The sequence below is a fragment of the Anticarsia gemmatalis genome, chromosome 21, assembly GCF_050436995.1.
Source record: "Anticarsia gemmatalis isolate Benzon Research Colony breed Stoneville strain chromosome 21, ilAntGemm2 primary, whole genome shotgun sequence".
NCBI lineage: Eukaryota > Metazoa > Arthropoda > Insecta > Lepidoptera > Erebidae > Anticarsia > Anticarsia gemmatalis.
The window spans coordinates 6,491,389-6,504,549 of NC_134765.1; the positions used below are offsets into that span (position 1 = coordinate 6,491,389).

Here is a 13,161-nt window from a genome sequence, read left to right on the forward strand (position 1 = left end):
GTCCCTGGTAAATTAATTAAATCCTAACAATAACTTCTGTTTGGTATCGTGTAGTTAGTTTACCATTGTTGATTTCCAATAAAACGTGGCATCAATCAATTACAATTTCTGAACGAAATAGTTGCTGTCAATTTGTCATTGACGTATGTCATTAATGTTTGCGCCAAAATCAGACCACAAACGAAATTGTGCGAATAGAAATTGTGTTTTGTGTTATGAATTTCTAGTTAAAAGTAACGCAAAATGTCTAAACGTAACAGTGTAGGTGCTGCAAATACATTATTTAACTATTTTTCTAAAACGCCGCCAGCCAATAAGAAGATAAAGACCGAGGCAGAAGCTGATAACAGCCCGAAATTAAATAAGTCTGTTAACGGCGACAGCGAACCGAAAGTTGAAAGTAAGTTGATCTTTTTAGTACACATTTCACCTCTATAATATAGCAAAAATGCCATATTTATTATTAAATGGGTTGTATGGTTGCAATTTATTTCAAAACACGAAGTAATACAATACAAGACATTAGCCGACAAGAGTGGTCGGAGTGTAGTAAAGGGTGTAAAAGACTTCGTTCTTCTACATTATAAACACCAAACTAAAGAGCTTTACTAATTTAATTTAAATTTAAATTATTATATTATAATTTTAAAAATTATTTAATAACTCTTAAGTCTTCTTGTTATGATTGAAGAGAAAAAGCGTGAGAGACAGCCAACTCCGTCTCCAGAAGTGAAGCAAAACAGTGACAGTGACGATGAAGTCCCAGTGGCTCCCAAACGCAGGAAGAGGATCCGATTGCAACCTATGGACTCTGATGATTCTGATACTGAGAACAAAGGTGGGTGGGCCATTTATAAAACATAGGTATTATTTCCTTTAATTATTAACAAAGCTGATTTATACTAGCTCAGCTTAGATGATCAAAGAATAAGAAGTGTAATGACAATGGTAATTAGACTTTAGTTCACCCTATATTTCCACCCTTAATATTGTAGGAAAAACAGAATTCATTGTTGTCCACCACTGGACAAGTGTTTCCTTCTGACACTGGTAGAGTGTACTTAGATCATTGTGCTGTGTGCCACATAGTTTATATGTAAAGGTTTTCAACATGAGTTCAGTTGTTTTCACTACTTATTTCAGCAGATAACAAGATGGATACATCACCAGAGAGGGAGAAGCCTACTATAGAGAAGAAATTACAGGAGAGTTTCAAATATGAGCCTACTCAATCTCCCAAGGCAAAGAAACCTAGCAAACCAGCCAGCAAGCCAGCAGCTAACAAGGGGTAATTATCAAAATGACACTGGTTTGTAGTTTTTATCCTATATTGTTAAAGTACAACTTAACTGTAAATCACAGAGAAATTAGCTGTAAGCTAAACAATCAACTCATAAAAAAATATTTTTTTCATTGTGAAAGTTCTATATTTACTCAATGGATGGGTCATTCTCAGTTAAGAGGTAATATGATGTTAGAAGAGGCGGCGTGACAAAAATGATAAAAAAATAATGTAGTATCAGTATTTTCTTACCAAAACACTTATTATCTTCATATACAGACAACAGCCAGACAAAATCTTAATTTTTTACCATTTTATAACTGACCAGGGGAGATACTGAGGACAGGGGAGGGGCATTTATGTTGTGTTATGAAATAAATAAGTGGTAGTTTGAGAATCAACTTCATTTTTATTTAATATTAATCAGACTTAATTTCAACAGCCATCAGACTTCACTATAAAATAATCTTTAATTCTTACAAAGCAACAAAAACATGACATTATACGAAAATCAACATAAAATTAAAAAACACTAATTTAAACGAGCTTTTCGTTGAACGATCGAGCTTTCTTATCATATTTCTTTTGCTCTTTAATCTTTTGCTGTTCATATTTCACAGGGTAATTTTTAATTTTTTGGTATCTCTGTCTTTCCGCTACACGTTTTTTTTCTAAGCGTTCTTCACGCGTCATTTTTTTTCGTGCCGCCATAATCTGTAACCAAAATATGGTAACTTGGCATCGACGTTTTTCTATAAAGTAACCGGGTTAAAAAGGACTGCTCCTTTACTTATTACAAAAACAATAAGAGTTTCGAGGAACACTACCTGGTGTGAGATATTTAGGATGAAAGCGACAATAAACACTCGTACAATCGACATTTAAAATAACAAGATTTATGTTTAAACTAAAACCAGACTAGGTAAATACACTCGGATACTAAATAATGGATAACTGCATCATGAGCAGGAAGCAGTTATCTCCCCTGAGCAGTAAGTATCTCCCCTGGTACCTTAAGTGGCAGGGGAAAGAAGACAGGGGAGATACTATTTCGACAAAATATCGCTATAAAAGTCTAAATTTTTGTAACAAGTTATTAGACGGGAAGATTACGATTCTTTGCATACATTACAGTAATTCTAGGAAGAAAGTAAAATATTTATGCTTATAATAAAGAAAAAAATCTTACCAGTGGAAAGAACACACTCACTGAACCACGACAGTTTTCACCAAGTGGCGTCTGTGTAATAGCGAACAAATTGGCGGGCGCATTCGCGCCGCCGGCTTGCTGTCAACTTCACGTTAGTAACTTTGTGCTCAAGGTCAGAATTTACGCGGCGAAATTAAAAGTCGTGAGTTTTTAACGAAAACAAAACGCCAGGGGAGGAGGCGCTATATACGAGGGACAAATTTCAATATTAAACATTTTATGAATATCAAAATGTTACATTTTATTTTTTTTTCATTGCTTTAATTTAGTTTGTCTAGTTTTTAAATAATACACAATTTAATTTATTTAACAATTTAAAGATAGTTAAAAATACTAATTTATTAACATGATCGGTTAAAGGACAGACCAGGGGAAGTACATTTTTCATGTTTAAGGCGCTTTTGTGACTAAATTAAAAACATTTCATCGGTGAATTTTAGTGACCTTATAGAAGATATTGACTTTGATAATCTCACAGCTTTATTTGAAATAAATTATCAATTAAACATATAAAAAAATTCATTGACATTGAAATTACCTCATAACTTAGAACGACCCGGATATGCATTTTTATTACATCTTAAACAGCTATTTCTACATTAGAATAATATTTGTTTTGGGTCTCGATAACTGTCTGTTTTCTCCACCTCTGTGGAAACTGTCATGAAAACATAGTTATCATTTCATATTAATGAGCAAATTTTTCTCAGGCCATCAACATCACCTCCTAAACCAGCAGAAGAGAAGCCAGTATCAGATGATGGTAACTGGACACACTGCAAACTGGACTGGTTAAAACCTGACAAGATCAGGGATGCTAAGAAAAGAAGGCCAGACCACCCAAAGTATGATCCTAGCACACTGTTTGTGCCTCCTGAGTTTTATAAAAACCAAACACCTGTAAGTAAATATTATGATGTAATTTTCTTTATAAAAGAGGTACATATCTTTAGTCTATTATAATATCTTTTAATCTTCCGTGGTAAAAATGAACAACTGAAGTTGACTTTGGAAAGTAGAAAAAAAACTTTTGCAACAAAAAGTATATTACACTATAAAAGTTATAAGATTTACTGAAATAATATGAAGTATCCTTTATGTTAATCCAGGATATAGACTATTTGTTCTAAATTCAAAAATAATAGTTGCAGAATCAGTTATATAGGCTCTTAATTCAAGGATTGCTTGTTACCAGGCACACAGACAGTGGTGGGAGATGAAGTCCTCACACTATGATTGTGTGTTGTTCTTCAAAGTTGGCAAGTTTTATGAGCTTTATCACATGGATGCCGCTGTTGGTGTCAATGAACTTGGCTTCTCTTATATGAAGGTAAACTTCTAACTTTCTTTAATATTTTTTTTATTTACTTACATTCATCAGTTGTTAACTAACCTAATTTGGAATGAGAGCACAATTCTGAGCTCCAGTCTTTTTTATGAATATTAAATTTATGGTCCAATATATTATTTTTTTAACGTTACTAAGTTTTCAAAATCAGCTTGGAGTTGCAGCAAACTCTATATAAAAGCAATGATCAAAATATAGTGTATAATATGTACAGGGTGAATTCGCTCACTCCGGCTTCCCAGAGAGTGCTTACGGCAGAATGGCGTCGACTCTAGTGTCAAAAGGATACAAAGTCGCGCGTGTTGAACAAACTGAAACCCCTGATATGATGCAAGAGAGGTGCAAGAAAAGTAAGTATTGACACATACATATATAGACTAACGATTTCTGGGACAAAGTAGTACTAGTTATTAGGAAATGGTTCAAGTCAGTTAAAACCAGACATTTTGCAGAAAAAATAATGCTGCCTGTTAATCTATATAATGCAGAGAGTCTAAATAACAGACACACACACAGAGACAGAGAGACACACAGAGTTTTAGTATGACTGCACTTGAGAATTCTTGGTCTTGATTCCCAGTTCCTGGCACCAATAATCTGTAATGTTTTATAAAATTTCTTAATCAAAATGTCTTAACAACAGCTGGACAGAACACAAAGTGGGATAAGGTGGTTCGTCGTGAGATATGTCAAGTGACGATGCGCGGCGCTCAAGTGTGCGGGCTACAGGACGTCGGGCCCGCCGAGTCTAACGCTAACTATATGATGGCTATTGCTGAAGAGGTAATAACAACTTTATTAACAGTATTTTTACATTTTCATTTTATCTTGGATAACTTGTGTCGGCGCTGGTTACACTGCCCGTGGTAGAAAACTACCTAAAATGTTCAGAATATCGAACTTCAGTAATGTGTTTCAATGTTTCCTATAAATTGTGTGACTTTAGTTTGTGGGTGACGAATACAATAAATAGCTAAGAAGTAATGTCCCTATGAAATATTTAAAAGAAACCATTCTTCATAGTTTGTCAACTCAGATTTTATGTGTTAAACACTTCAGTCTGCATTGTTAATAATTTCAAAATGTATTGTTTTATCCAGGAGAACAATGGCTGCAGTACTTACGGCGTGTGTTTTGTCGACACATCCATTGGTTTGTTCCACGTGGGACAATTCCAAGACGACAAGCATTCTTCTCGGCTGCTCACCACACTGGCGCACTTTCCACCTGCTTTGGTAAGCAACTTTTAATGCTTTGTATAATATAATGTTCTCTAAATTGTTTGTTAAAAACACAATAGAGTGAAGGTTAGACACATTCATTGACGTGCACGTATACGTTAAACTTACTGACGTATACGTTTATACGTAGTATACTGTTGTTCGTTATAAGCAGACTTAAATTAAATTGATTGGGATATGTGTGTGGTTTAACCTAAATAAGTACTGAAAGTGAAGGATAATATTTATTCACTATGCTATTATTAACCTAGAAGATTAAATTACGTGTTAACCCAGACGTTAATCTTTATTTGAGACGTGAACAGTTTGGTAGAAATCGGCAAAAGTAAAAGATATATGCAACAAATTTAGGTGCCATTATTTTCTATGCATTTTCATAAACTAGTAATATGTAATTCTCAACTTATTTCAGATAATATATGACCGTAAAACTACCACGGCACGTACAACAAAGTTACTAAGTACGCATTGTCATAGTGCGCGCAGAGAGCCGATAGCTATGTGGGCGCCGGATAAAACGCTCAAGACCTTAGCTGAGAAGTATTATAGAACTAACTCTGATGGAGAGTGGCCTGAGGGAATTAAACCATTCTTGCATGAAGGTATGTATTAAAGAAACGATACAAAGAACAACGAACAATACTTTAAAGATTTCATAATGACTTTTGATTTCTGGTTGATATAAGATAAAACAACAATTCATCTATTATTTATTCTAATTTCTCTAGTCTCTACCTACCTCTGTTGGAAGAAGGCGTGATCTTATGTATGTTTGTAGTACAACAATTTATGTACTGAGGTCACTTTTGCACTAAGTAAGGCCCTTGATTTTATGGATATACTCTTATTTTAATGTATCCAAATAAAGAAATAAAGAAATTTCAATAACATAAGTATCAATACACTTTGTCAAACTTCTAATCAACCCCACAACCTAATTGGCCCAAAAGTTATGCTTATAAAAGAAAAGCACCATTGAGGAAATATGTAAATGATGTCAGATCAATTTCATATTATTATCTACATTCATCTTATAATACGCTACCATACAATATTCAAGTAATTAATCCATTACTTTTTCAGGAGACGCACTAGGCCTTACCCCTGCTACAAACTGCTACCTGGCCGTCAAAGCACTAGGCGGCTGTGTATCCTGCCTCACAGACTGTCTCCTCGATATACAAGTCCTAGGCATGTCTCAGTTCACGTCCTACGCGCCGCCCGACGTGCTAAACAAGACCTTACCGCCTGAAGTTAAAGTCGAAAGTCGATGGGAAGGCGGCACCACGATGGTCCTTGATGCTATCACGTTGAGGAATTTAAGGATCGTACAGGATGAAGGATGTTTGTATGATAGGTTGAATTTCTGTTCAACTCATATGGGGAAAAGGTATGTGTACTTTTAGATTTTTTTTCCTATTCTGATGTGAGTCTCTAGAGACTCATCCATACTAATATTATAAATGCGAAAGTAACTCTGTCTGTCTGTCTGTCTGTCTGTCTGTCTGCTACTCAATCACGCCTAAACTACTGAACCAATTTGCATGAAATTTGGTATGGAGATATTTTGATACCCGAGAAAGGACATAGGCTACTTTTACCCCGGGAAAATGACGCATTTCCCGGGAAAATTCAGGTGGCGAACGAAGTCGTGAATAATCAATATAATAATGACATTAAATTAACAAAATTCCGTTGTCATGGCAACTGTTTTAATGGCGGATATGCCTTACCGCGACTTCGTTATATTAAGAGTTAAGAGATATAAATAATTTTAAGAATATTTTTCGTGAAAATAAAAAGCATATTTTATATCATCACGCTACGACCAATAGGAGCAGAGTAACAGTAAAAAAGTGTTACAAAAACGTGGAAAATTCTGACCCATTCTCTCTTATGTGACGCAAGCGAAGTTGCGCGGGTCAGCTAGTAGTCTCTAAACAGATAGGCAGAGACATGAATATTTGCCTCAATTAAGCAAACTAACCCTCAAGGCCTAATCCCTCCCCCTCCTTTGGGAGGAGACCCTTGCCCTACAGTGGGACAGAAATGGGCTATAAAAAAGCAAACTAATCCACAACTACTAGTGTAAAACAATAGAAACAACATTTAAGTTCATACAATATTATTTAACTCCCAATAGAATGAATTCATATTAGGGCAACATCTGTTGTCCATTTAAATTGCTTTATTACTGAGGATAAGTAATTCGCTGCGGCCTTTTCTATTTAATACGGATCATGAATTAGTGAAAGTAGGTATATTCATTATTGAGCTAAAAAATATATTATAAATCTTGTAGATTGTTATACCAGTGGGTATGTGCGCCGAGTTGCAGCATAGCAGTTATAAAAGAGAGGCAGGAAGCTGTGAAGGCGTTGTTTGAAAATCAGGAGCTGTGCCAAGATGCCAAGACTATATTAACTTCGTTGCCAGATTTGGAGAGACTGCTGGCCAAGTGAGTGTTCCTTAACCTTTTGTATTTGCAACGATGCCCCCCCATTGAATGTCTACGAGCGGGAAATATTGAGTCGGGAGATTTTTATTCGCCGGGATTCGTGCGGATCTGCTTCCTAGCAATTAGCGTACATGTATCAGATCTGCTACTAAGCATACGAAAGGTTAAAACTACCACAGATAATTGTTGCATTTTACTGATACGATAAAATATGAATACCTTCTTGCAATAAGTAATTACTTATAAGGATTGAATACATTTTCAGGAAATAACCCGACATTTTAAAGATATCAAATTTTAATCGCGATGCAGCCCCATCCAAATTGAAATCTTCCGCCATTAACCTTCGTATTCTTTGGGAAGGAAAATACTTACATTACGTTAATAAAAAAAAAATAGACTTAAGATTGGTTTAACCACTTCTGATTGACTGCTTATCAAGGGGAAATTGAAATTTTTTCTTTACATTTGCTGTCACCTACTCTATCGGATAGGTAGGTCAACACATATACCATGAAACTGAATCATATTAAAATAAGATCATATGTTTTCAGAGTACATGCTTTAGGCAATCTCAAACGATCAAAAGACCATCCAGACGCGCGAGCTATTTTCTACGAAGAGAAGACGTACTCTAAACGTAAAGTGCTGGACTTTATATCTGTACTCAACGGGTTCACGGCAGCACTCAAACTTGTGGAGTTGTTCTCCGATGTCGATGCTGTGTTGTTAAAGAGAGTTATGCAGTTCGGTCCTAGTGGGAAGTATCCGGATTATAGAGACACGTTGAAGTTTTTTAAGGTAAGCTTAACGTAAAATTTTGTAATAATTACTTTGTCATCGTTTTACATAAGAAACGCGAAGAGGCATTTTAAGAAAACCTCCATGCTTTCTGATTTTATAACTACCCTCCTTGTATCGCGAGGAGACCACGGTAGTGTGTCAATGATAGGATACAAAAGAAAAGTTAGCAGTCTTAAATCTAAAAAACTTACACTCGAATGATTATACGTACATAAAATCACGCCTTCCCATAGGGGTAGGCAGAGACTAAAGACTATAATAAATTCCTAATAAAAGCCTAAATAAGCATATAGAGTTTTCATTTGTAAAGACGAATAACACAGACCTCAACTTATTTTTTTTCTCTTGTAGGAAGCCTTCAATCAAACCGAAGCAGAGAAGGAAGGTCGTATCCTCCCCGGGGAGGGAGTGGACCAAGAGTACGACAACACTCTGCAGCTTATAAAAGAAATAGATGAAGAGTTGAAGGAATATCTTAAAGAACAGGAGAAATATTTCAAATGTCGGGTAAGTAGACTAAATAAATTAAAAAAGAATGTTTTCATCGCAACATTGTAAGGTGTTATCGAAATCATTAATAATTGTTATTTCATATTTAAGATTAACTAGCTGACCCGCGCATCTTCGCTTGCGTTACATAAGCGTTAAAAATTTTCCCCGTTTTTGTAACATTTTTCACTGGTACTCTGCTCCTATTGATAGTAGCGTGATGGTATATAGCCTATAACCTTCCTCGATAAATGGACTATCTAACACTGAAATAATTTTTCAAATCGGAGCAGTAGTTCCTGAGATTAGCGCTTTCAAACAAACAAACAAACAAACTCTTCAGCTTTATAATATTAGTATAGATTAAAAAAAACCTTTTTAATGTAGTGAAAGACTTTTAAAGTTATGGTCGCAGAAAAGACTGTTCAGGTAATAATACTTTAATTGAATCTTTCAGTTAAACTACGTCGGCACAGATAAGAAGAGGTATCAAATAGAAGTTCCCCAAAGCGCCGCGACGAAAGCAGGATCTGATTATAATTTAGAAGGTGCCAGAAAAGGATACAAGAGATTCTCCACTGCCGAAACAAAGGTAACCAACTATTTAATAACATTCTTTCAGTAGATGTTCATTTTGTTTTAACTCAAACGAAAACGGATTGTTTTCGTTTAACCTCACCATAGATAATTAGTAATAACGTTACTATACAATTTTAATTAAAAAGCCTATTTTGTACTTACTTTCGGAGGTGCCTAAAATAAAGGCCCAGTACTCTTAGAAATTCTTACTACAAACTGAACCAGATTTACTTCTTTAAATCATTAACATTATTTTTATATATTCTCAGGATTTCCTTGCCCGTATGATAGCAGCTGAGGAACAAAAGACCAACGTACTTAAAGACTTGAGTCGTCGAATATTCGAGAAGTTCTCAACTCACTACAATCAGTGGGAGACCGCGGTGCAATGTCTGTCTACGTTGGACATATTGCTCGCGTTCACTGAGTTCGCGCGGCAACAGAGTGGCGATGTGTGCTTGCCTGACGTCACTTATAGTGAAAATCAGAAGGTAAATAAAGATATTATTCAAAGTTTTTTTTATAGGTTTTGTTATATCAAATATTTATCAATTGTTCCACTTTATGAGGTCAAATGGTCTGATTAATCGTCTCTTCGTAAATATGTGCTACTAATTATTCTTTAATATTTTCCAGACCCATTGCATAAGTTTACAATGTAATTTAATAAAGTCATATAGTTTAATTTGTAAAATAATAGTAATAAATATCTCGAGGGCAAGCATAAGCTTCCAAGCCGCACTTTTTCACAGTGGTGGACTCAGGGTCCAACCCCTGGCTCATTTGAGCACGAGACCCTTGCCCAGCAGTGACAACAGTAATGGGCTATAAAAAAATAATGCTTATTGGGTGAACGGTCATCAGTCGTAATGGTATAACAACAATTTAATTATATATTTTCAGCCATACATCAACATAGTGGAAGGCCGACACCCTTGCATCCCGATAGTGAACGACTTCATCCCCAACGACACGCAGCTCGGTGTTGAGGCCAGTCTGCTACTGCTCACGGGACCGAACATGGGCGGCAAATCTACGCTCATGAGACAAGCTGGCTTACTCACTGTATTGGCACATTTAGTAAGTATTCCTCGTTTATAGTGTTATGCTTCGATGTAAACTCGAAAGTCATATGGGCTAAAAGCAGCCTTGCATCTGCGAAAAGTTAACACCAATAATAGAAAAGGACCTCGTTCGATTCCCATATAGAACAAATATGCAGTACATACGTAAGATGGGCCTATTTCCCTTACGGGTAGGCAGAGAACAAGTATTTGTGATACAAAATATAACACATCATATATTATAGGTAGTTGTGTAAGTGTAGTTTTACTTTCTGTCCATTGTTTGTATGTTTGTTAAAGTCGCCGTAAAGCTATTGTTAAAAGGGAACTCCTTTCCAAGAAACAACACCTCTACTATGGCTTTTGTGTAAAAAGCGCGATCTAAACAGATCGTAAATTGTGTTTCAACTTTCCAGGGTAGCTATGTTCCCGCTCAAGAGTGCAGCCTGAGCCTCGTGGACCGTATCTTCACGCGACTGGGCGCTTCGGACGACATATTCTCAGCACAGTCCACCTTCCTTGTAGAGATGAATGAGACGGCAGCTATCGTTACACATGCTACTGTACACTCGCTTGTATTACTAGATGAATTGGGTAAGTGACGCGATCATTCCCTTAAAATATGCTCCTGTTATTTTTAATTTATATCATGTGATAACACATAAGATATGACTAAAAAGTAAAAAAACACTAGTGTATTTCGTAAATCTTCCAAATAACTGGCGCTTATTACGATTTCATCATACAGACTTTTTTGTAACCTACCATGTTCTATTTATTGTAAGGCAAAAGTCTGCCCAAGCTCTTCTACAGGACACTATTTCAAAATGATGTTCCTTTACCTGACTCGAAGTGAGTGCCGAAAGTAGTTGGAAACAGAAGTAAAACCTCTTTTCGCGTTGCAGGTCGCGGCACATCAACGTACGACGGCACGGCGATCGCATCAGGCGTGTGCGTGGAGCTGGCGCGGCGCGGCTGTCGCGTCATGTTCTCCACGCACTACCACTCGCTCGTACATCACCTCGCTGACCACCCCGGGATCATGCTGGGACATATGGTGAGATTGACTTCTAACTACATGATGATACATTTTATTTGATCAAATTACCAACCTTTTGATATATATATTTTGAATATGTTAAAGTAACATGCCAACTGTACAGAAGACAATTCTAATTTGAAACATCAAATAATATTTCTCCATCTAAGTGTTCATAAATAATTTATCACGAAATGAAGCATCATCAAGTAACAGATTGCTTTACAAGGAATATTCTTATTTGTATAATATTTATCAATATTTCTCCACAATTACATGAGTTTTCAATTCGATTCAAAATTGTATATTTTCTTATTCCAGGCTTGTATGGTGGAAACGGACGAATCAACTCCTGACAACGAAGACGACATCCCAGAAGAAACAATCACATTCCTATACAAATTATCTCCCGGCGCGTGTCCCAAATCATACGGTTTCAACGCAGCTCGTCTAGCAGGCGTACCTAAAGAAATCACTCTCAAAGCACATCAAATATCTAAAAATTTGGAGAAAGAAGCCACTTGTGTTAGAGCCTTTAGAGATGTACTCAAAATGGACAACCCTAGCGACCTCAGATCAATGTTGTCAGCTCTAAGCATTTAATATTTAATGTTGGCATAGGGGTCGACAAACAACTTGAACATGTGTTTAGAAAGCTAACTGCTACTACAGTCGAGTATCGACATCGACAACCGGCTAGTTATCGAGAAATTTTGTATAAAAATCTGATCAGCGCCTCTTACGGGCGGCGTAGGAACTATTTTGTCAGTACATTTTAAGTGTCACACTTTTGATACCAGATACCAACTGTAGAGAATCGCACTACTGAAGGTAGACCAAGTGCAGACAACACTCAGTTGACTGACTAACAAATTGGCGAAGCGCAATATTACTTGCAATCGCAATTCCTACCGAAATTTTTTTAGTTGTTTGGCGGCACCTATAATGAATCTTTTTTTGTTATGATATTATCATTGTGCCAGTATTGCAATGTTTAAGTTTGTATTCTTTTTTATTGTCTAGAACGCGACAGTATTAAGTGTAACAGGCAGCTTTTTATACCTCATAAGTAGTAAAGAGTATGCCGTAATCTGATTGGAGATTTTGTGATTTATAGTGGAGGTTATTCTCATTATCTTTATAAGAAAGAATACAGTCGTAATCTCATGATTTTGCATGAATAATTTTAAACAAGTATGTATTACTTTGTACAATTAATTAATGTTTTGTGTAAATCTGTCGCGTTCTTTATATTGTTAGTTCATAAAATGTAATAGAATCGATTCGTGGAATCGGTGCCAATCCATGTGATTTATTGTGATCAATCAAGACTAGCCTAAGTAACCCACCTGTTATTCAAACTTTATTATTACATTTATATAAGAATATCCTTGTTTTATTTAATAGCCTTATATTGCGGTAAAGTGTCTTAGCGCAGAAGTTATAGTATGGATGTTTTCCCACCAAAGATGAGCGAAGTGCCCCATGATGCCACTATAAGATAAGTTGTTGGAATTGAGTGAGGCCAGTTAATCAGCGTGATGTTGTAACTATGGTATGGCTGCCCCCGAGTGCCGATCCGATTAGTTTGATGTCAAGATGTCTTCCTTAAACTCATAATCTTCTAAAAACTATTACATAAGCACT

At 36.0% G+C, this 13,161-nt stretch overlaps 1 protein-coding gene across 2 annotated transcripts; it reads left to right on the plus strand.

Annotated features, from left to right (window-relative positions):
* The first annotated feature begins 162 nt into the window (after positions 1 to 162).
* Positions 163 to 12,900, plus strand: Msh6 (DNA mismatch repair protein Msh6). Of its 2 annotated transcripts, none has more exons than XM_076128690.1 (19): positions 163 to 400; positions 692 to 838; positions 1,144 to 1,288; positions 3,203 to 3,392; positions 3,688 to 3,822; positions 4,055 to 4,190; positions 4,484 to 4,623; positions 4,941 to 5,075; positions 5,494 to 5,683; positions 6,165 to 6,471; positions 7,384 to 7,539; positions 8,094 to 8,340; positions 8,695 to 8,850; positions 9,290 to 9,424; positions 9,681 to 9,902; positions 10,315 to 10,491; positions 10,892 to 11,069; positions 11,381 to 11,532; positions 11,836 to 12,900. In XM_076128690.1, the coding sequence occupies exons 1-19, from the start codon at positions 244 to 246 to the stop codon at positions 12,115 to 12,117; spliced, it is 3,387 nt and encodes a 1,128-aa protein (XP_075984805.1). In that variant the 5' UTR covers positions 163 to 243; the 3' UTR covers positions 12,118 to 12,900. The 2 variants fall into 2 exon arrangements, with proteins under 2 accessions (XP_075984805.1, XP_075984806.1); XM_076128691.1 differs by having other exon boundaries at positions 1,147 to 1,288.
* Positions 12,901 to 13,161: the final 261 nt, after the last annotated feature.

Excerpts from the sequence above, each read along its gene's own strand:
- Msh6 (XM_076128690.1), top strand. The coding sequence starts at position 244 with ATGTCTAAACGTAACAGTGTAGGTGCTGCAAATACATTATTTAACTAT. Across the intron at positions 5,076-5,493 it reads CGCACTTTCCACCTGCTTTG|ATAATATATGACCGTAAAAC; the intron begins GTAAGCAACTTT and ends AACTTATTTCAG. Across the intron at positions 5,684-6,164 it reads TAAACCATTCTTGCATGAAG|GAGACGCACTAGGCCTTACC; the intron begins GTATGTATTAAA and ends TTACTTTTTCAG.